General features: G+C 43.3%; 1 protein-coding gene across 1 annotated transcript in view; it reads left to right on the plus strand.

Annotated features, from left to right (window-relative positions):
* Positions 1 to 23,596, plus strand: part of b3gntl1 (UDP-GlcNAc:betaGal beta-1,3-N-acetylglucosaminyltransferase-like 1) — a 331,506-nt gene that overhangs the window by 44,851 nt on the left and 263,059 nt on the right. Inside the window, exon 6 of the mRNA XM_059653792.1 lies at positions 22,534 to 22,629. Coding sequence (XP_059509775.1) covers positions 22,534 to 22,629 — 96 coding nt within the window. The remainder of the gene's footprint in view (positions 1 to 22,533; positions 22,630 to 23,596) is intronic.

Here is a 23,596-nt window from a genome sequence, read left to right on the forward strand (position 1 = left end):
ATGGGCGAAGTGGCTGCAGTATCATTCCATGATTTCTATAATTCAAATTGTAACACCGCAGGTATTATTTGCCCTTTATCTCACTCTAGGTGCAGCTTTTGCATTTAACTATTTTAAGCTTCATTATCTGCAGTTTTGGTTTTGTCTGAGGCGCAGGTGAGACTGACCCACCAGAGATAGCTAAATGCTGCTATACATTTGGGAGGGAGTCCGTAACATCAGCCTCTGACCCCATGAAGCCTCGCAGCATAAGGTCAAACAAGGGCAAGGAAATCTGCTAATTGAAACCTACTGCCCTCTGTATGTTCACGCTCTCGCTCTCTCTGATCAGCTGATGAATGAGTCGTCCTCCACGTTGAATTCCAACTTGGAAGATACACTGGGACAGGATGTACTCTGGGTGAGGACAATGTCAGTAGTGGTTCAGTAGCACCACTCTTGACAGAGATTTAAAGAATGTATCTATCAGATTAGGCCTCTGATAGTGAAAAGAGAACAAACAAGATGGAAACACTTCCATCTTATCTTCCCCAATCTACTTGTTGCTGATGTGTCTGCTTATGACAGTATTGTTAGGCGTGACCGATGCGCGGTTCTTATGGAAACAAAATCCCATCTTTTTGCTGAGGATATCATCCATCGTATTGATAACTGCCATCCGAAGTAGAATAGATTCAGAACAAGCTTAGAAGCCTAAAATTAGGGCATCGACCAGTCATCAAAATCAACAGAATTGTCATAATCTCTAGTTATTCCCTCAGATATCCCTTGCTCTATTATGAATTTAATCTTGGTTCAATCATTATTGTATTGTGCAAAGGCAATTTGTGAAACGTTTGTATTCATCTTCAGAAAGGAAGTGGCCGCGTGGGTGCTCTCAGCCTCCAGCTGAGTCCCAGCAATCGACAGTGCCAGACTTCAACCAATTCAATTCACAACGTGACTTGATGGTTCTTGATACAGTAACAACCGTGGGCCTTAACAACAGCAGCAATAACAATCATACTGAAAGAAACCAAAACAGAAATTGCTGTAAGAATTCAGCAGGTTTGGCAGTATCAGTGGAGAGAAAGCAGGGGCTGAACCTCTTCAAGGTGGGAAGAGATGTAGCAGTGAGTTAAATACAAAAAGGACTGTGTATGCTGGAACTCAAGAAACAAAAACAGAAAAATGCTGAGAAAACTCAGCAGATCTAGTTTCTGGTTGTTTCAGTTTTCCAGCATCCACAGTTTGTTGTTTTTTTTGGCTCAATAAACCTGAAAACCTGTGCTCCAGCGTTAGCCTCACCTTGAGCTATGCGGTTCCAATGAAACTACAACTCTGGCATTGACCTGGGAATGTGGAAAATTGCTTGGTGTGTTCTGCTCACAAAAAATTCCCAGCTGGCCAATGACTGCCCATCACCTTACTGTATGCAAAGGTAGAGAAGAAATTAAGAGTTGTGAAGGAGCACACACTCAGAAATAGCTTGTACATCAATGTTCAGTTTGCGTCCGACCCAGGACACTTGGCTCCAGACCTTAACACAACCACCTTCCAATTATCAGTGAAAGAACTAAATTCCAGAGATGAGATGTGAGTGATTGCCCTTAAGATCAAGGTACTATGCTCTGAACGTGGCATTAAGGGTCAGGAGGAAAAGCTCCCCACTGGTTGAGGTCAGACCCAGCACAAAGGAAGATGGTTGCTGTTGTTGGAGGTTGATCCACTCAGAGCCAGGACCTTGCTGCAGGAGTTCCTGACTGTTGTGTCCGAGACCAAACCACCTTCAGCCACCTCATTAACGACCAACCTCTAACGTAAGCTGGTAATTGCACAAGGTTCAACATACGCAACTTCACAAAAACCAGAGCAGTCTATAATCCTATGCAGCAACAGCTGAACAACATTCAGGACTGGGCTGATAAGTGTTAAATAGCATTTGCACCACACAAATGGCAGGCAATGACCTTCGCCAGCAAGCAAATCTAACCATCTCCTATTGATATTCAATGGCATTACAATCACTGAATCTCACACTGTCAACATTGTCGGGGTTGCCATTACCCAGTGACTGAACTGGGCCAACTTTCAAGCAGAGGCTAGGACTCTGCGATGAGTATCTCAACTCCTGACTCTTCCAACCCTGTCTCTTATCTGCAAGGGGCAGGTGTGAATGGGGAACTCAGTATCTTTGGAAAGGCATCGAAATAAACTCAATCCAGAGAAGTCCAAAAATATGCAGGTTAAGTGGATTGCCCATGCTAAATTTCCCCTAGTATCCAGGGATGTGCAGACAAGGTGGATTAGCCATTGGAAAAGCAGGGTTTTTGGTGGTTGGGGGGGGCATGGGTGGGTTTGTCTTTGGAGGGTTGGTTGGATTTGAAGAGTGAATGGCCTGCTTGCACCCTGTAGGGTTTAGATTAGATTAGATTCCCTACAATGTGGAAACGGGCCCTTCGACCCAACAAGTCCACACCGCCCCTTGAAACATCCCACCCACACCCATCCCCCTATAACCCACACACCCCTGAACACTATGGGCAATTTAGCATGGCCAATCCACCTAGCCTGCACATCTTTGGACTGTGGGAGGAAACCGGAGCACCCGGAGGAAACCCACGCAAACACGGGGAGAATGTGCAAACTCCACACAGACAGTTGTCTGAGGCTGGAATCAAACCTGCGTCCCTGGTGCTGTGAGGCTGCAGTGCTAACCACTGAGCCACTATGCCGCCCCTAGGCCACCGTGCCGCCCCGGCATATTCCCATATGAATAGGAAGGGTTGAGAGGGAGATAGCAAAATTATAGAATTCTATAATTCTAACTTTGCTCATGTGAGAGAAAAAAAATTAAGTCATGAAATACAATGACATTGTTAAACCAAGTCAAAATAGCTTGAGCTCACCTGTTGTGATGGTGCCAAAACCCACTGGTTGCACAGATTTCACATAATAAAGGCAGTCTGGTAATGAAAGTGGACTCATATCCAATACTGTGACCTGAGAATTGTGTTGAAAAAAATTGGACTCTAGCCTGGTTTTTCACAAAAATCAACTTGCAAATAGGGTATTGGCAATTTTTTTCACCAAAACAACTAAAGAAATCTTATCTTTTGTAATACCAGATGGACTTTGTACTGATAAAGTCATGCCGTTTTGAATGAAAAAAGCACTGGCAGCATTTCTGTGGTTCACCAATAAAGCAAGCAAAGGACTTGGTCATTATACTGTTTACATCAACAATTTGGTTATTTTTAGCCAAATCAGAGGAGAACATTTTGCACCATTTGACTGAACTGTTTGACCAGCTACAGAAAATCCAATTTGGTGATAAATGTGGCCAAGAGTGAATGTTCCAAGGGCAAGGTGACTTATTTTGACCATACTGTAGGACAAGGCCAACCAGCACCTCAAGAAGTTAAAGTACAGGTTACTTGGGACTTTCCTGTTCCCTAGATGAAATGAGAACGTTTGTGTTATTTTGGCATGAGCCTCTTCCATTGCAAGTTTGCTCTAAAGTTTAACATTGTTGTTGCCTCTTTGCTAAACTTGTTGAAAAGGACTGAAAATTTTGAATGGATGCAAGAGTGCCAAATTGAAAATTTGAAAGATGTGTTAACAGCTGCAATAAGTTCAGTTGTACAGAATCATGTGAGGCCACTCAGCCTGGCTGTGGGTGCTTGTGACATACGGGTGGGGGCTGTTTTACTGGAAGATGCTGAGAATTGGAAGGGCTGTCAAATAATTTTTCAAAGACACTGAGCACGTATCAACAAAATTATTCAACTGGTGAGAAAGAGACATTGTGTCTTTTGCCAGCTCCATGTCATTATTGAAATGTTACATTGCCAATAATAGGGACAAAACTGTACAGTCCACAATCCTCTGATCTTCTGCAGGAAATTCTGGGACAACAGGAAGAGATAGCAAGGAGCGGGTCGTCTAGAGATGGAATTCCAAAGTTGAAGATCCAGCCAACTGAACACATGGCCACCAATGGTGGAGCAATTCAAACCAGAGAGGCTTAAGAGGCCAGAGTTGGATGGATTTAGATATCGCAGAGCCATATGCATCTGGAGCAGATTACAGTGGTGGGGAGGAGTAAGGCAATGAGAGATTTGGAAACAAAATGTAAAATTTAAAAATCAAATCATTGCTTCAGTTGACTGTGAAGGACTCTCCTCCTCAATCTCTCTCCTCACCGGCATGATGATCCTCAGATTAAACCACCACTAACTGTCTCTGTCCCTAATGAGAGAGCAGTCATGTGGCCCATTAGGACTGTGGTGACGTTACCCTTTCCCACACTACACAGTAACAGAAACAGAGGTCTCTCATGATGCGCTTTTTCTTAAAACTGCTGTGTGGATGGTACTAATGAGCAGCTGGAACCTGGCTCCGTGAGGCAGAAGGGGAGCTCTGACCATATTGATCAGCCTGCTTTGTGCTAATTGGTTCAGAGTGACATGGGTAGAGGACTGAGAACAGGACACAGCACGGAAACTTGGTAGAACTTTGGTGGGTTAGGGATGTAAAAGAGAAACTCGAGGATAAGTTAAAGAAATACTTTCCAAAGAAAGGGAAATGTCATTAATAGAGGCATTGATAAATAATCTATTTGAGACAACCGTCACATCACAGATCTCTAAAATGGGAAGCTGATGTTCCAAAAGGACCTTTCCAACTATATATTACTGTACTCACTGTTGCGTAGGAAATGGGACTTACTTTAAGAACATACAAAATGGGAGCAGAAATAGACCCATCAAGCCTGAACTGTCATTTAATACCATCTTACCTGAATTATATTTCATTTTGGACTTGACATCCACTTTTCTGCCCACTCCCCAAATCTATGATTCCTTGATTGACCAAAATTCTGCCCATCCCAGCCTGAAATATGTTTAGCAATAGAACCTCCACAACTCCAGAATTGTGTTTGCTTGTTAATAGGGTGATGAACAAGGAGGTGGATAGAGTGGATGACATGAATCCTCTGTGCTGTGGTCAATGCTGAGCGGAATGAGTCGAATCTTGAGGCAGAGGGTGAAGGGAAGGATTCTGAGACCCCCTGCAGAAGTTCACTCCAGTTTTACTTCTAGACCCAAGATGAGTCTCTTCTGCCCTTGACAAAATGCTTAAGATATTTCCTTGGGTTCTTCCTGCCTTGAGCAGTTTCTTTTAAGGATGATTTAATTTGGCCCCTCAACACCTGGTTTAAATGTGAAGTGCACGCCAAGAATATTCTATCCATCTAAAGCTCAGAGTTACTATCTGGATCCTCTGTGTGTCATAGTACTTCCATTTGCTTATTACAAATGTGCTTCAAACTAAAACAGCCCAGGTGGGTATGGCCTGAAAATGGTGGCGGTTCATTTAATGGCCACTTTTTTTGCTGGGCATTCTCCTCGTCATCATCTCAAATAGGCAGGCAGTACAGGTTGCTTATCTGAAAGAGCAACATTGATGTGCCAACATCACGTGGTTGCTAAGTGATCCAGCACCATTTCTAGTCCCAGGCTCCCCCATTTACCCCAAGATGCAGGTTAAAATTGGTCATTTGTGTTGCCGTAAACCACAAGCTTTGTATTTGTTATTTTATCTCCTAATGCAGGTTTTTTTAAAATCTATTTTCCTGTATGCGTCAGATCCATGGGAGAAAGTAAATTCATTAAAATGTAAATGCTGGGACAAACAGTCAAAGTTCCAAACAGAAACCATAAGCCAGATAAAGCAATACTTGAAATTGCACGACTGAAAATTCTTAAAAGGTGACCTCTAGGAAAGAAAATTGTCAGTATCTTGCCCCTTCAGTCTGAGCTGAAAGGCTACAGCACTGTCTTCCAGACGGCAAATTGGAGGACGGTAGAAAGGGGGGTCAACCTATGCATGCAGTTGGGTGTTGAATTTTAGAGTGGTTACAGACAAGGCATAGGAAGAACATTGCAAGACACACAAATGCAGCATGTTGCTATGCAGATCTCAGTGTAGGAGTAGATACAAGCAGCAGTGCAGAGGTTCATGATCTACTCAATTCATAGCATTAGAATGTTACCAAATTGGTATGATTTGTATGGATCACGTGACTGATTCAGAAAAGCCAATTCTGGTGAATGGAGACAAAATGCTTCCTAACACGGAACTGGTGAGACAGCAAATTACCTGGACAGACCTCTGATTTAACTTTTTTCCCTTTTTTGAAACAAATTGTTACACCTCAGATACTGCATGGCATAGATAAAATTGAAAGCATGTTGTCAAGGGAACTCAAGTTGTAATCATCTTTTGCCTGACTTGATTGGGTAACCCAGACCCTGACCGTGGTCTTGCTGAAACAGTGCTGCCCAGAAATGGTCAGAGAAAGGGAAAGATGATGTAAATCTGCATTACACCATAAAAAGATTATTATGCATTTATGAGATTTTTATATATTCAACAATGTCGTTAATTTTCATAATGCTAAGGTCATGAATAAACATAACGTGATGATTTGAGATCATGGGACCTGCTGATGCTGGAGAATCCACGATAATCAAGTGTGAAGCTGGATGAACACAGCAGGCCAAGCAGCATCTCAGGAGCACAAAAGCTGACATTTCGGGCCTAAACCCTCCTTCAGAGAGGGGGATAAGGAGGGGGTTCTGGAATAAATAGGGAGAGAGGGGGAGGCAGACCGAAGATGGAGAGAAAAGAAGATAGGTGGAGAGGAGAATATAGGTGGGGAGGTAGGGAGGGGATATGTCAGCCAGTTTTGAGAAGACTTGTAGCTCAGGTTGAGTTTCTGGATGTGAGTTTGCTCGCCGAGCTGGAAGGTTAGTTTTCAGACGTTTCGTCACCATTCTAGGTAACATCATCAGTGAGCCTCCGATGAAGCTTCATCGGAGGCTCACTGATGATGTTACCTAGAATGGTGACGAAACGTCTGAAAACTAACCTTCCAGCTCAGTGAGCAAACTCATATCCAGGGGATAGGTCAGTCCAGGGAAGACAGACAGGTCAGGGAGGCAGGATGAGGTTAGTAGGTAGAAAATGGAGGTGTGGCTTGAGGTGGGAGGAAGGGAAAGGTGAGAGGAAGAACAGGTTAGGGAGGCAGGGACGAGCTGGGCTGGTTTTGGGATGCAGTGGGGGGAGGGGACAAGCTGGGCTGGTTTTGGGAGCAACTCATATTCCGCTTGGGAACCCTGCAGCCCAATGGTATCAATGTGGACTTCACGCTTCAAAACCTCCCCTTCCCCCACTGCATCACAAAACCAGCCCAGCTCGTCCCTGCCACCTTAACCTGTTCTCCCTCTCACCTATCCCTTCCTCCCACCTCAAGCCGCACCTCCATTTCCTGCCTACTAACCTCATCCCGCCTCCTTGATCTGTCTGTCCTCCCCGGACTCACCTATTCCCTCCCTGCCTCCCCACCTATACTCTCCTCTCCACCTATCTTCTTTTGTCTCCATCTTCGGTCCGCCTCTCCCTCTCTCCCTATTTATTCCAGAACCCTCTCCCCATCCCCCTCTCTGATGAAGGGTCTAGGCCTGAAACATCAGCTTTTGTGCTCCTGAGATGCTGCTTGGCCTGCTGCGTTCATCCAGCTTCACACTTGGTTAACGTGATGATTTGTTCGGTGGCTCACCATTGTATGGAGATAAGGCAATGACTCAGTTTCTTTTGCCAAACCAGAACTTAATGTTTCGTCAAATTCACTTTGCAAACATAACAGATTACACAATAGTTGTTGTACATTACAATAAATAATTAAGGATCCAACAGTTTAAATGCATGTTGTAATAACATGGGCTGCCAGTATTTTGTAATAAGCAGGTCTGACCCATAGCCAATTGAACGGAAATTATTGAAGTAAGGAAGAGAATGCACTGTAGCAATAATGTCAACAATTGACATGTAGAAAGGACATATGCACTTTGAAACATTTTGTTTGTGGAATGTGTGTTAAATTGTCAGGACCACATTTATTGTCCCTCCCTACAAGTGTTCAGAAAACAATAAAATAAGGCTTGGAACCTGGTTAGTTCTATTGTGTCCTTTCATATTTCTGCTCCAACTTGTCTAAGAACTTGTTTCCCTTATCTGTATTTACTTATGTAATCAAAACATTTCCAGAAAATAAATAGAATTGTTTTAAACGTGACTTTTCTCCAGAATTGCACGCTGGAGAGTTCAGGCAATTACCTTAACATTGCTGTATTGGCGACTACAGGACAATGCTGGGGGATTGCTGTAATTCTGTAAAGGGTAGTGATTGTTTTTACAATTGTAGGGCAAATATTAATCCCATTGCAATCGCCAGATCCTTCATCATCACTATCCTGAGGGAGTCACCATTAACTCAGAATTCAGCGAGAGCAACTACACAAATACTGTGGTTGCAAAAGCAGGTCAGAGGCTGGCCATGGTGACCAAATGGTGATGTCACTGGACTAGTGATCCAGCGGCCCAGACTAATGCCATGGGGCCATAGGTTCACCTCCTACCATGGCAGATGGTGGAGTTTAAATTGCATCCAATTGAAAGATGGGCTGATTATGCAACGATCGTCGATTTTTGAAAAAACCCATCCAGTTCACTAATGCCCTCTAGGGAAGGCAATCTACTTTCCTACATGGCCTACATTTGACTCTAGACCCACAACAATGCTTTCATAATCATAGAGTCGCTACAGTGTGAAAACAGGCCTTTCGTCCAATAGGTCCACAGTGACCCTCAGAGCATCCCACCCAGACCCATTCCCTATAACTACCTAACCTACACACCTCTGAACACGATGGGCAATTTATCGTAGCTAATCCATCTAGCATGCACATCTTTGGACTGTGGGAGGGAACCCACACAGACACAGGGGCAATGTACAAACTTCACAGAGAAACCCAAGTTTGGAATTGAACCTGGGTTCCTGGCACTGTGAGACAGCAGTGCTAACACTGAGCCACTCAAGTCAAGGACAGTTTGGGAAAAGCAATAAATGCTGGCCTTGCCAGTGATGTCCACACACCATGAAAGACTAATTAAAACTCTGAAGCAAATACCTCGCCTCCTGTCTCCTTAAATCTTATGGTTCAGAAAGCACAAAGGTTTTGAGTGAATAGGGCTTAGTGAAAGTTAGGACAAATGCAACAGAGATTTGGATGGCCTCAGAGGCATGCAGAGGGGAGAAAGTGAGAGACTGACCTGAAATGCAATGAATTAGTCAAGAGAAGAGGAAGGATGGATAAGGTTTCAGTAGTAGATGAGAAGAGGCAGGGATGGAGTTGGGTGGTGATAAAGTGAAAGTGTGTAAGTGTTTGGAAGCTTAATCCTGGGTTACCTGTGACATTGAGAGTGTGAATGGTCTTCATCAGCCTCAGACAATTGTTTGGATAAAGGATGGTGTCTGTGGCTCAGAAACGGTTTTGCAGTAGGAACCAAAAATAATGTGTTCAGTTTTCACAGTGCCCAGTTGGAGGAAATTTTTGTCCATCCATGACTAGATGTAGGCTGGGCAGTCGGAAGATTTAAAGATCAAGGGAGTTCAAGGCGATTTAGAGCTAGCTGTCACAAGGCTGAGGAAGCAAGGCAGATGCTGAGATGTTGTTTCCACTGGTTACAGGATCTATAACTTGGGGACAAATCCTCAAGGGTTGGCTGTGATTGTATTGAATAGCAGGCAGGCCTAATGGGCATATGGTCTATTCATTGTATTTCTTTTGTTCTTGTGTTACACTGTACAAGTGAGACATTAGGAGGGGATGATCTGAGGTAATAGTGCTTCAGCAGGAAGTTTCTGTAGCCAAGTGGCCATCTAATTCCTGCTTTCAAGGCCTGGCTACCATTTGGTCCATCCATGTGCTAACCTGTGCCAAGCCAGCAATGCAATTTTTCATTGTGTAAATGGTGTCTTTAATATCTGCACAGTAGTAGGCTATCATTGTTGAACCCTTGACTTTTCTGGAGTCTTTATATGAGCACCAGCGCCTCAGACAGAGACACGGATGTACAAAGTTGTCGCAGAGACCACTATCTGTTTACTTTGGCATATGTGGTTTAAGATTCTTTTCTTTGCAAGGGGAAAAAAAATGTATAAATATACATGTCTGTGTTCAGCGCAGGCTGACCTCTGGTGATTTGAAATATGTTTTAAATTATGTGCCTCTTTTGTTCTGTGTGAAGCCTGCTGCCCACACAAGATTGGCTTTGTGTACAAGTTAAACAAAAAAAAATTGAGTAAATGCGCAGAGAGGTATAAGTAAGAGATCTGCTAGCACTGCAGATTTATTTAATTAACTGTTATTGAAAAGGGAAAGAAGGAGCCAATAAAGATGATTATGAAAATTTCTGCCAGTTTACATTGAAGACACACAGATAATAAGGAGCCTGCAGATTGTGTTGGTGGTCTTCTTGAAGTGGTACTATTAGCCTGAATTGAGATTCAATGAACCTTTCACCTCTTGCTTCAACTTGCTTTCAGATTGCACGGATTGCCTTTTCTTGATGCGGGCGATTGAAGTGAGTTGTGACAGCTTGAATCCAATTCCCATGGCGATAACATCCACAGATTAATTCCCAAGAATTTCTGGCTCGAAACTCCTTGAGCCTCTCTGTGCTGCCAGAGTTACAGGCACTTGGCAGTTCTGGGAGGTGGAGTTTGTGCTTTCAGCTGACCTTGACTCATATCACAAATCCAGCGGATGGGGTCGTTCCTGCCGCCCCCGCTGGGTGATCACGTCTTCAAGGGTGGTCTGAAATCTCGGAACTGAGCCTTTCCATTCCAGTCACGCTCCAGGAAGAAGGTCTAAAGGTTCATTACTGTTGGATGGCTTCAGGCTGTCACTCAAGCCTCCTGCTTCGTCACTGACACTGGGAGTGGTTGGGAGGAATGCACAATGGGGCAGGTGACTCATGCTTCTACAGGGATGTCAGAACTTTTCCATTAAAACTCTCGCCCCACACCTAGTTTGCACCACTTACAGCCCAGGAAGATGATACCTTCTGTTTGTTTGGTTTTTCTCACGGAAAAGAGATTTGAAATGTATGCCTGCAATCTGCACGCAGAGGAATACAAATCCTCGCCCTGTTCACCAGCGCTGAGTTTGATTTTCCAATTTTGGTGATTTGCAAAATTGTTCACTTGGACGTCGTTGCATTTAATTCCATCTAATGGCATTTTTTGTCACCCTCTGCATTTCCAATGTCAATACCCTCTCCTGTGAGTTGTAACTGTTCCCTTTACTCTGACTGTGAGTTGTAGATGTGGTTCTGCTTAAATTAAAGGAGATGGAGAGATCTATTAGCGATAGATAAAATTACTTCTGGCTTCAGTAAGGTATACAAAGAAAATGTCTTGCTGTTTGTATAAAGGCGAGAGATAGGAAGGAGGGATAGGAGGGAGAACTTTTGTATGTAGCCAATGATAGTTACCTGCAACTTGCTGCCTGTGAGTGTGATGGAGATAGCAAATGGTCACTGGTTTCAAAAGGAATTTGAATGGGCACTCAAGAAAAATAATGTTTTGGGGCTATGTAGATAAAGTGTGGACATGGTATAGTCTGTTTGTATGCAGAGGAATGGCACAGCTTCAAAGGACAAAATTGCCTTCTTCTGTGTTGTAATGAGTCTTTGATTCTTTCTGGGATACATCTCTCCCACTGCAGGTTCACATATCAGTTTGAGCATGTGGGCTATTTCTCATGCCAGATTAAACAGAATTTGACACACGAGCAGTCCCAAAGATCATAACCTCAAGAAGAATCTTTGTCGTTGTACACTATCCTCTTTTGTGTTCATGTTGCACGTCTGACTTCCTCCTGAATAATACCAAAGGATTTGCATCTAGTGTTAGATGAGCAGGATGTTGCAGACGCTCACTGCACAACAATGTGCTTCGAGATGTCAATCTTTGTAATATTTCTTAACACTCAACTTCAGTATGATTTGTCTAAAGTTGTGCTGAATTTCTAATAGTGCTTCAGTGCTTTTGCACCTTGTGTACCTTTAAAAGGTCCTGTTATAGTTGCCTTTCGTCAAGGTTCAGCAGTCAGAGGCGGTTTACCTGCCTCCACCTTCTAACAAAAGTAAAATCCTGCGGACAATTTTAGTTTCATATTTCTGACATCATATTTCTTGTGATCTGGTTTCAGACCAACACTCCTGGAGTGAAAGCAAGTTACAGCCAAGACCACATGTCTAGGACAAGCCATAGGGTGTACATTGTACAAACCACTGGCTCCATCAAAAGCAAAAGCAAAATAATGTAATAGTGGAAAGCTGAAGCAAAGACAGAAAATGCTGGAGAAGATCAGCAGATCTGGCAGCTTTTGTGGAGAGAGAAAGAGAGTTAACATTTAGAATTCAATAATTCTTTTTCAGAATCAAAACATTTACTCTCTATCTTTCTCAACAGATGCTGCCAGACCTGCTGACTTTCTCCAGCATTTTCTGTTTCTGTTCCACCCTCTAATACAGTGGTTAGTTGTCCTTTTCTACAGAACATCTATACCTAGACTTTTGCCCTGTATATAGGTGCCATGAACCTTATGGCAATATGGTCCTTATTGTGCAGTATGACCAGAATCCTACATAGCTTCAATATAACAGAATCAGACTTGTCCTCCTAATTTGTCAATAAGAGTTCGGTCATCTTTTTGCATTGTAGCTTGTCAATTTTGAAGTAGTAAGTAGGAAGTAAAGGGACAGTTCTCAAGATAGCTAGAGAAACGTAGCTGTGAAACTCCAATGATTTAGTGAGAACAGAGAGCACCTAATATTATTTACCTAATGCAATGACTAATGTATTTCAGTGATGTAATTGCATACCCTGCACATGAAAGGATGACATAAAGTAGATTACTGTGGAAGCTGGCAGGGGTGAGGCCAAGATAGCAAGATTTGTTAGGTGCCAGGGCTCAATCCTGTTGGTCAGTCTGGCATTTACAGAAGGTTTGAGCATTACTTTCTGGGCTTATAAGGTCAAAATCTCGTAGCTACCTAGTAAATTGCCCAATTGACATAATTTTGAACACCAATGAGTTTTTTTGTTAAGAACTGTTCAGAAAGCTCATCTTAAATAATGAGATAACAAGGTGTAGACCTCGATGAACACAGCAGGCCAAGCAGGCCAATTTTTTTTATTGAAAAGAGTCTAGGCCCAAAACGTCAGCCTTCCTGCTCCTCTGATGCTGCTTGGCCTGCTGTGTTCATCCAACTCTACACCTTGTTATCTCAGATTCTCCAGCATCTGCAGTTTCTACTATCTCATCTTAAATAATGTTTGCTGCACCAAGGATCACTGCATAGCAAAGAAAATGTTATCTGTTTATTAGTAGCACCATAGCCAGATAGTCTGGCAAAATTCTCCATAAATAGACAATTTTGCTGACGGGGAAAGATGTCATATATTTAATTGAAAATCAGTGGACAGGAAATAACTAACCACATTCATGGAGAAATTTTCACTCGCTGCCTCAATTTCTTTGTTTGACATCTTCAGATAGAAAATTAAACACTGATTTGGTCCGATCGAACCCAGACTGTGGAAAACAGCAGTGACGTATGATCAGTAAATCTTCATTTATTGTCACTTGAAAGATGGTAGGATTTGGACTATGGCAAAACACTGAACAAAAATTGACAAAATGAAAGGGCTGTTAGAAAGTCACTTCTCGTGCATTTATCTGTTTGAAGCATTTTATTTTTAAGAATTTGGTCAGGTCATCGTTTAGGACTAACTTGTATTCTGGAATTCTGCGCTTCCTTGAAGCTGTTAAAGTGACAGGCTGAAAATTGCCTGATTAACTACAAGGCCATATGACTGAATTCAGTAAGTTATTGTTATCACAGCACTCCAAGATTTGTTCAAGGTGATTACTAACCTGAAGCTGTGCGGCTCCACTTCTGTCGCATTTTCTAATTGTTAACAGTAAGTTTGCAAGGGAAGAAAAAGAATCGCATTACACTTTGATTTGTTCATAAACACAGGAGTTAAATGCCTTCATTTGAAATGGTTTTAAGTCAGTATTAACTGTTTTTATAGCGCAGTTGAGAACGTGATCTTCAGCTGAATATTTTGATGAGATGCGATGGAGGACAATGTACGCATACTAAATGAGTCTGTTATCATGCATCCGCAGAAATGCTATTGAGAAACATATGATCATAAGATTGTAAGAAATCAAAGCAGGGGTAGCGCTCTTGGCTCATCAATGCCTGCTCGGCTGCTTGTTGAGCATTGCAGCTGATCTGAGTGTGATCTGAACATCCTTTGCTTGTCAAACCTCCACGTGACCTTTGACTCACTTATAAATCAAATATCTATCTCACTCAGCCCTGAGTAAAGTCAATGGTCAGGCCTCTGTTAATCATGTATTAATTACCTGCATATTGAAGGTAAACAGGTGAATGGAATTGTTTAAAGTTTCCGGAGCATTTGCAGTGCTCTTGTGGTCCAGTGGTAGTATCCCAGTGTCTGAGCTAGGAGGTCCTGTGTTCAAGTTCCACCTGCTCGGGAGATGTGTAAGACATCTCTGAACAGATTGATTAGAAAATATCTATCTGGAGCACTTATAAAGAGACACTGCTGTGGACACTTGGTTGGTCGACAAGAGACAGGAATATCTAATATTAGCCAGTTTTGAGAAGATTTGAAGCTCAGGTTGAGGTTCTGGATGTGAGTTTGCTCGCTGAGCTGGAAGGTTAGTTTTCAGACGTTTCGTCACCATTCTAGGTAACATCATCAGTGAGCCTCCAGTGAAGCGCTGGCGTTATGTCCCAGTTTCTATTTATCTGTTTATCTTTTATCACCAACCCAAGGAAACCTAAACAGATAAATAGAGGGACATAACACCAGTGCTTCACCGGAGGCTCACTGATGATGTTACCTAGAATGGTGACGAAACGTCTGAAAACTAACCTTCCAGCTCAGCGAGCAAACTCACATCCAGAATATCTAATATTGCTTTCTCTAAATAAATCAACTATCAAGAAATGGGTTTGTATCTAGCTTTGTACTCCACTATCTGGTTTGGGATCCATTTATCAGCCTTCACTGCTCTCTTTGGAACAGAATTGCAAAGTCTAATGACCGTCTCAGAGAAGAAACATGTTAATAGTACAGGAAGCCTCACAACCACATTTAAGATGTTCCAGTAGTTCTTAGCCCCTTGAGTCTGTCCCACTATTCCACTAGATCATACTAATCTGTAAATCAACCCCCAGTTGCCCACTTTTGACCTGTATTCTTGATTACCTAAACCAATAATGATCTATTAATCTCAGTCTTGAACACTTCCATTGAGGCAATATCCCCAAACATTTGATGTTCCTAAATTTTATCTGGAAAAGTACTTTCAGATTTGACTCCTGAATGACCTTACTGCAGTTTTAAGACGAGACACTGCAGTTTTGGATTGTCTCATGAGAGCAAATTGATTCTGTTTATCTACCCTAAATTCATCCAACCAACAAATAAAAGGCTGTAGTGTGTGAGAGAGCTGATAACAGAGAGTATTGACACAATGTCATATCGTCCCCTTTGGATGAAACAAGGAGTATGGAGATAAATAATACAACACTGGTACAACACCAGCTAACTCCTACCCTAACATCTACCCTCTATGCTGAGCGGCTGCATTGCCACACATCAATAAGTCATCTGGATCAGGACCTGTCTGCTGGAATTTCTCAGGGTAGTGTTCTAGCTGCTTCATCAGTGACTTTCCTTTCATCGTAAGGTCTGAAGCGGTGACTTTTAGTCATTATGGCGCATTATTCAGCATCGTTCACAACTTCCCAGATACAAAAACAATCCATGCCAATATGCAGCAGGATCTGGAGAATATTGAACTTTAGACTGATAATTGGAAGTTACATCCGGAGCACACAAGTACCAGGCAATGACCATCTCCAACATGAGAGAATCTAGTAGTCTTCCCTCTGATGTTCAGTGGGATTACCGCTACTGAATACTACATTCTGGTGTTTACTATTGACCAAAAACTGAACAGGACCTGCTTGTGAATACGGAGGCTGCAAAAACAAGAAACTGGGAATCTTGCTGCAAATAATCCACCTCTTAACCCCACGGCTCCCGCCTACTACCTACAAAGCACAGATCAGGTCAAGTCTCCATTTATCCACATGCGTGTAGCTCCAACAACGTTCAAGAAGCTTGACACTATCCAGCCGAAAGCATGAAGTGGAGGTGTTGGTGTTGGACTGGGTTGGATAAGGTCAGAGACCACACAATACCCAGGTTATAGCCCAATAGGTTTTTTTGAGCACAGAAGCTTTTGATCATTGCCCCTTCCTCAGGTGTAATAAGAGAGGAAGTATCTAGACACCGGAATTTATAAATAAAAGATCGAAGGATTATATAATGGACGCAAATGTATTTAATAACCCTAAAACGGCTGGCTGACTTCCTCATGTTCAATCTTTAATCTGTTCGAAAGCAGATGTAGGTTTTGACTGATTAATATTTGCAACTCTCCGAATTTCTTTCAAGTCAATGTCCCGAGATAACTAAAAGTTTTATCAATGAATACAAGAGGTGACATCTCCGGTCAGACAATACCTTTTAGTATGAGACCTTGGTTAGAATCTGTCCATGTTTTAACATGGAGTCAGACTGGTTTTATTTCCAAAGCAGAAAGTTAGAAAATGCCCCACTGACTGGCTGTGTCCACAAATTGTGTGCTTTTTGAACAAAATAGAATGTCTCTGCAAATATAAATCTGCAAATGCAAATTAGATGTGTGTGTGTGTGTGTGTGTGTGTGTGTGTGTGTGTGAGAGAGAGAGAGGGGTGTGTGAGAGAGAGAGAGTTTTTAGTGTGGTGGGGTCACCTGTAGTGCAACATGAACCCAAGATCCTGGTTGAGGCCATCCTCATGGGTACCGACCTTGGCTATCAGCCTCTACTCGGTGACTCTGCATTGTTCTGTATCCCAAAGTCCACCTTGGAGCACGTTTACCCAAAGATCCGAGGCCAAATATCCTTGAGCAGTGAAGTATTCCTTCATTGGGAGAGAACATTGCTGTTTGGCGAGTGTTGCACGGTGCCCGTGTATCTGTTGTCATAGCATCTGCACAGTTTCGCCAGTGTATCATGCTCTGGGCCATCCTTCCCTGCAGCGAATGAGATGAACGTTGTTGGCCAAGTCATATGAGTTTCTGCTGTGCACATTGTGAGTGGTGCTTCTGCATGTGATGGCAGTGTCCATGTTGATGATCTGACATGTCTTGCAGAGGTTGCCATGACAGGGTTGTGTGGTGTTGTGGTCAATGTTGTCCTGAAGGTTGGGTAGTTTGCTTCGCACAATGGTCTGTTTAAGGTTTGGAGGCTGTTGGAAGACGAGAAGTGGAGGCATGGCGGAGATCTTGGCGAGATGCTCATCATCATCAATAATGTGTTGAACGCTGTGAAGAACATGGCGTTTTTTCTCCGCTCTGGGAGAGTGCTGGACGATGAAGGGTACCCTATCGTTTATATCCAGTGTCTGTCTTCTGTAGAGGTCATTACGGATTTTTGCTATGGCCTATCGGAACTAGCGATCGATAAGTTGAGCATCGTGTCCCATTCATGCAAGGGCATCCTGCAACACCTCTAGGTGCCCATTGCTTTCCTCCTCATCTGAGTAGGTCCTGTGTACACATAGGGCTTGTCCGTGGGGCATGGACTTCTAACACGTTTAGGGTAGAAGTGCAGCATTGTGAAGTTGACCATGGGCTTGTGGAAGAGTGAGGTATTTAGGTGGCCATCCCTGATGGAGATGCATGTGCCCAGCAATGAGACTGACTCCAAAGAGTAGCCCATGGTAAGTCTGATGTGGGATGAAACTTGTTGATATCACTATGTAGTCGTTTCAGTGATTCCTCAGCATGAATCCAAAGGAAGAAAGTGTCGTCACTGTTTCTGGTGTATAGCGATGTACGGACATCCTGTAAAGAAGCCTCCTTCAAACAAGTCCTTTGATCTTTTACTTCTAAATTCTGTGTCTTGATACTTCCTCTCTTACTACAACTGAAGAAAGATCAACACTCCAAAAGCCTGTGTGCTCACGTGAACTGGTTGGACTATAATCTGTGTGGTGTGATTTTTTACCAGGCCAAAGCAGCCTGCATGATTGATACCCCATCAGTCACCATCAGCATTCACTCCGTACACCATTCAAGCTTGGTAGCATCAGAGTGTGCTATCAATAAGATACACTGCAAGAACTCACTAACACTTCTTCGACAGCATCTTTCAAACCCTCAATCTCTACTATCCAGAAGGAAAAGTGTGTCAAATGCATGTGAACATAGCCACCTGCAAGATCCTCTACATAGCGCTCACCATCCCAACTCGGAAATGTGTCATGGTTCCTTTTCTGTCACGCAGTCAAAAACCTGGAATTGCCTTCCTAACAGCCCATGGGTTTCCCTACACCACGCTTTATGGCAGCTCAGGAAGGCAGCTGACCATCACCCTTTCAAGGGCAGTTAGAGGTAGGCAATGAATGGTGGCCTAGCCAGTGACATTCTCGTCTCATGAGTGAATATATAGGAGCACAGCAAAGAGAACGTAGAGCTGGGAACATTACCCATCTGTGTAATGGGCAGGAGAGGGTTGTGGTGAACTAAATGCAGGTCTGTTGCTACTTTTACTGCAGTAGGTTAAGTGGTGAATCTATGCCTATCTCATCTTAAGGGAAGAGAATGCTTTATTGAACTACTAAAATCACCTCTCCCAGTAAAATTGGAAGCTGATTTAAATTTGATGGCTGCAGGCCAGGTTTCTCAGAACTCTTGAAAACTGGCAGTGAAATAGAGACAGCTGCCTGCAGACAGTGCTTTTTACAGTATTTCTTGTGACCCAGGAGGAACAGGGCTGACCCTTCGACCCCTGGCGCAAACATTTTGCTCATTGCAGCCTTCCCCTCACTGTCGCAATCTGTCTACCCTCCCTTCCAAATCTGTGATCTTGAACCTCCTTCCTTCACAATCCAGTTCAGTCTCCGTTTTGCTCTATGACGAATGCGCAGGGCTGTTACCCATGGTCTCTGGTTGCAGCTTTCTACTGCCAATATCATCAGGCAATCGTCCATTTGGTGGAAGGAGGTTCCTGAATTTTTGCAATACCGAGAGCTTTGACCGTGTAAGTCAGTGTGTAATGAACAATTGGATACAAAATAAGCTTGAAAGTAGAAGACAGAGGGTAGTGGTGGAGGGTTGCTTTTCAGGCATGTGACCAGTGGTGTGCCGCAAGGATCAGTGTTGGGTCCACTGCTTCTTGTCATTTACTTAAATGATTTGGATGTGAATGTAGGAGGTATGATTAGTAAGTTTTCAGATGACACCTAAATAGGTGGTGTAATGGACAATGAAGAAGCTTATCCCAGAGTACAACAGGACCTTGAGCAGATTGGCCAGTTGGCTGAGGAGTTGCAAATGGAATCTAATTTAGATAAATGTAGGATGCTGCATTTTAGTAAGGTAAACCAGGACAGGACTTGTACACTGAATGGTAGGGCCCTGGAGAGGTGTTGCCAAACAAAGAAACCTTGGGGATTAGGGGGAGAAGGTGCTTGAAAGTGAAGCCGCAGGTAGACAGGGTGGTGAAGAAGGCATCTGGCACACTTACGTTCGTTGGTTGTAACATTGACCATAGAAGTTGTGAGGTCATGTTTCAGCTGTACAGGACATTGGTTAGGCCACTTGGAGAGCACTGAGTTCAATTCTGGGCTCCCTGTTGTAGGAAAGATATTGTTCAATTTTATAGGGTTCAGAAAAGTTTTACAAGGATGTTGTCAGGTTTGTAGGATGTGAGCTACATCGACAGGCTGAATAGGATGGCGAATTTTTCCCTGAAATATTGGTGACTTTATAGAGTTTTATAAAATCATGAAAGGTGTGGATAGGGGGAATCGCCAATGTCTTTTTCAAGGGGGTAGGGAAATCCAGGCTTTAGACCATAGGTTTAACATGAGAGCGGAAAGAATTAAAAAGAACCTCACAGGCAACTTTTTCACACAGAGAGTGCTGTGTGAATGGATCAAGCTGCCAGAGGAACCGGTGGAGGCTGGTACAATTACAACATTTAAAACGTTACTGGATGGTTACATGAATAAGAAGTGTTTAGAAAGATGTGGGCCAATGCTGCCAAATGGGACTAGGTAAGTTTAGGATATCTGGTCATCACCCACAAAGGGTCTGTTTCCATGCTGTACATCTGTATGACTGTAGAATATAAGGCCATCAGGTCAATGGCTTCTCTTCGCTGGCCTGGAACAGCAATAAACATCCTAGCACAGATGTTGCTGGCATTCCCCTTTCCATATCCTCCAATCTGAAAAATACTCAGTACAACTCTGGGACCCAATTAGAATATCTGACTGTGTTCTTCTTGTTTCCAACAGGTATTATCAGTCTTTTTTTTAGATTAGATTCCCAACAGTGTGGAAACAGACCCTTCAGCCCAACAAGTCCACACCGCCCCTTGGAACATCCCACCCAGAACCATTCCCCTATAACCCACACACCCCTGAACACTACGGGCAATTTAGCACGGCCAATCCACCTAGCCTGCACATCTTTGGACTGTGGGAGGAAACTGAAGCACCTGGAGGAAACCCACACAGACACGGGGAGAATGTGCAAACTCCACACAGACAGTTACCCGAGGCTGGAATTGAACCTAGGTCCCTGGCACTGTGAGGCTGCAGTGCTAACTACTGAGCCCCGTGCCGCCTGTCTTCCTCATTCACGTATCCTGTTGCTGTTATAGCCTGAATCTGGGTGGAATTGTAATACCGTGGCTACAAGAGCAAGTTAGAGGATAGGAATCCTGCAGTGAGGAACTCCCCTCCTGAGCCCCCAAAGCTTGTATACCGTACAGGGCACCAAGTCAGGCGTGCAATGAATTATTCCCCACTTGCTTGGATGAGTGCGCTTCCAACCACAATCAAGAAGTCTGACACCACCCAGGATGAAACTGCCCACGTGACTAGTACCATCCACCATCTTAAACATTCACTTACATCACCACTGGCACACAGCAGCAGCAGTTTGTATTATTGACAAGAGACCCTGCAGTTACTCACTAAGGTTCCTTGACGACACCTCCCAAACTTGCAAACTCTACCACCGAGAAGGACAAGGGCACCATCTGCAGGTCCCCCTCCAAGAAACATTATCCTGACTTGGAATTATACCGATTTCCCTTCTCTTCACTGGCTCAAAATCTTGAGACTCTATTCCTTACAGCACTGTGGGTGTACCTAACCTACACCCCAAGAATTACAGCAGTTCAAGAGCCCACCAGATCACCACATTCTCCAGGGCATTTAGGGATGGTCAGTAAATTCTGGCCTGGCAATAAGAGCTGACCTTCCTTTAACAAAACTGTGTTCTCAGTGATTATTCTGTGCCCTCTGAGCTGATGGTTTATTCTGTCTCTCAGAAATGATTTAAACAAGTTTCTCAATGCTGAAGTCAGGCTTATCCTTTACATTTCTTTTTAAACAATTGTACGACGTTTGCAGGTATGCTATCCTATGATGCCTCGCCTGTACCCAGCGAGGACTGGAAAATGATCCTCAGAGTATCTATTGTTTCCTTCCCTGCTTTTCTTGAACAGCCTGGAATGTGATCCATCTGCCCCGGCAATTCATCCACTTTCAAAGATGTTATCTCCTCCGGTACTTCATTACTAATGTTTATTGAATCTAATATTTCACCCTCCTCCTCCTCCTCCTCAACTGGTTATTCCCATTTCTACACACCATCCCTAACTTTTGTGAAGACAGAGACAAAGTTCTCATTATGAACCCTTCCCACATCTTCTGCATTCACATACAAGTTAGACTGTACGTCTCTGATAGGATACACACACTTCTTAGCCATCCACTTGCTCTTAATGTTCTGACAAAACACCACTGTGTTTTCCTCAATTTTACCCACCTAAACCTTTTGATATCGTCTCTTTTTGTGTTCCTATTTTTCTTCTTCACTGTTGTACCTTCTATGGTATACAGTACTAGGTGACTGTGGCTTGCTGACGGTATGGTCACAACAGCAGAGTTTTGGATTACTCCCAGTTTATGGGGTATGGGAGATGGGAGGCTGTAGGTGCATTAGAATAGTGCCATCCAAAAGTAACAGAGGGATGGGTGAGAGTTTCACTGGCAGATGACCTGGAGCAAGTGTGGAGATGGGAATGTGATGGTAGTAGAAGTAAGGATTTTTAAGGTGGAGTTTGTACGTGGCCAAATGCTCATTGTTGAGGGGTGCAAATAGCATGCCAAAGTGGTGGACAGTCTGATTCAGTCTCAGATAGCTGTGTGTCAGAATCCATCATGAAGCTTAAAGAGAGTAGTTTTGACTTCTCCAGCATTTAGTTGGAAGAACATTCTGACCATCCAAGATTGAGCTTCAGACAAGTTTGACAAAAATATTTGAGCATCATTTGATGGGGCCTTCACTGGCAGTTATGTAAAACAGAGCCTGGATTTTTGTTTTAATTTGTTTTCTTTACCTTATTCTTCTTGAAAATTACTTTGAGTGAATGTGTCCTTGTATGTTTGTAACCATAGATCATTGGTTGCCAAGTTAAGCGAGAACCCGAAGGCTCCACTGAGCGTTACACTCGTTGGATCAATAACCTGACACAGGAGCAACTAGTGACACAGGTGGGAAAGGTTTCCATTTTCTTACGTTGATAAAACACGTTACTCTCCCCATTAACATGCAGGAGTCTGGAAATGATTGGTACTAGATCGTGTCAACCACAGCATGTCATTGTGCTTGTCAATGCCAAGATATGGCTGAAGCCAACTTTTTTGGGATGTTGGTTTCTAAGAGCTGGCTATTCACTTTGAGGACCAATCCAGGTGACTTGCTTAAATCACTACAGACTCGTTACTGTAGTGTAAGTGATGTATAACGCATGCTGTTTTGTGAAATTTCATCCTTCTTTTTGTCATGGTGCCACCTTTAAGGTTTGGGGAAACTTTAATAGCTAGTAATCTAATCAAAACATTTTCGGCATTCAGTCTTCTTGCATTCTAATTCTATCTGTTAAACTGCCTGATTGAGTGATCAGGATCGAGATAGATCTTTTGTTCCAAAACCTGCTCCCCAGTATCTCCAGAACTGTCCCATTGTGTAAATTACGGCTGCATGTCTGTAATCCCTCAAATATCAAATGATCCCCCACCCATTTCCAAACAGGGACTTCCCTCAATAGTAAATGTTTTATTCATTAAGTTACCCTGACCTTGGAGATTGCACACTGTCTGGTTCCCTCTGTAAGAGTGATGCTCCCATCACTCTGTTCCAACCAATCCACAAGCAATGCAGAGATTTCAACCCACTTTCCACTAGCTAAATCATAGAATCCCTACAAACAGGTCTTTCAGCCCAACAAGTCCACACCAACGCTCAGAGCATCCCACACAGAGCCATCCCCCTGTAAACCACCTAATCTACTCATCCCAGAACACTATGGGCAATTTAGCATGGCCAATCCACTTAGCCTGCACACCTTTAGACTGTGGGAGGAAACCGGAGCACCTGGAAGAAACCCATACAGACACAGGGAGAATGTGCAAACTCCACACAGACAAGGGGTGGAATCAAACCTGGGTCCCTGGTGCT

This window comes from Stegostoma tigrinum, chromosome 22 (assembly GCF_030684315.1).
Source record: "Stegostoma tigrinum isolate sSteTig4 chromosome 22, sSteTig4.hap1, whole genome shotgun sequence".
NCBI lineage: Eukaryota > Metazoa > Chordata > Chondrichthyes > Orectolobiformes > Stegostomatidae > Stegostoma > Stegostoma tigrinum.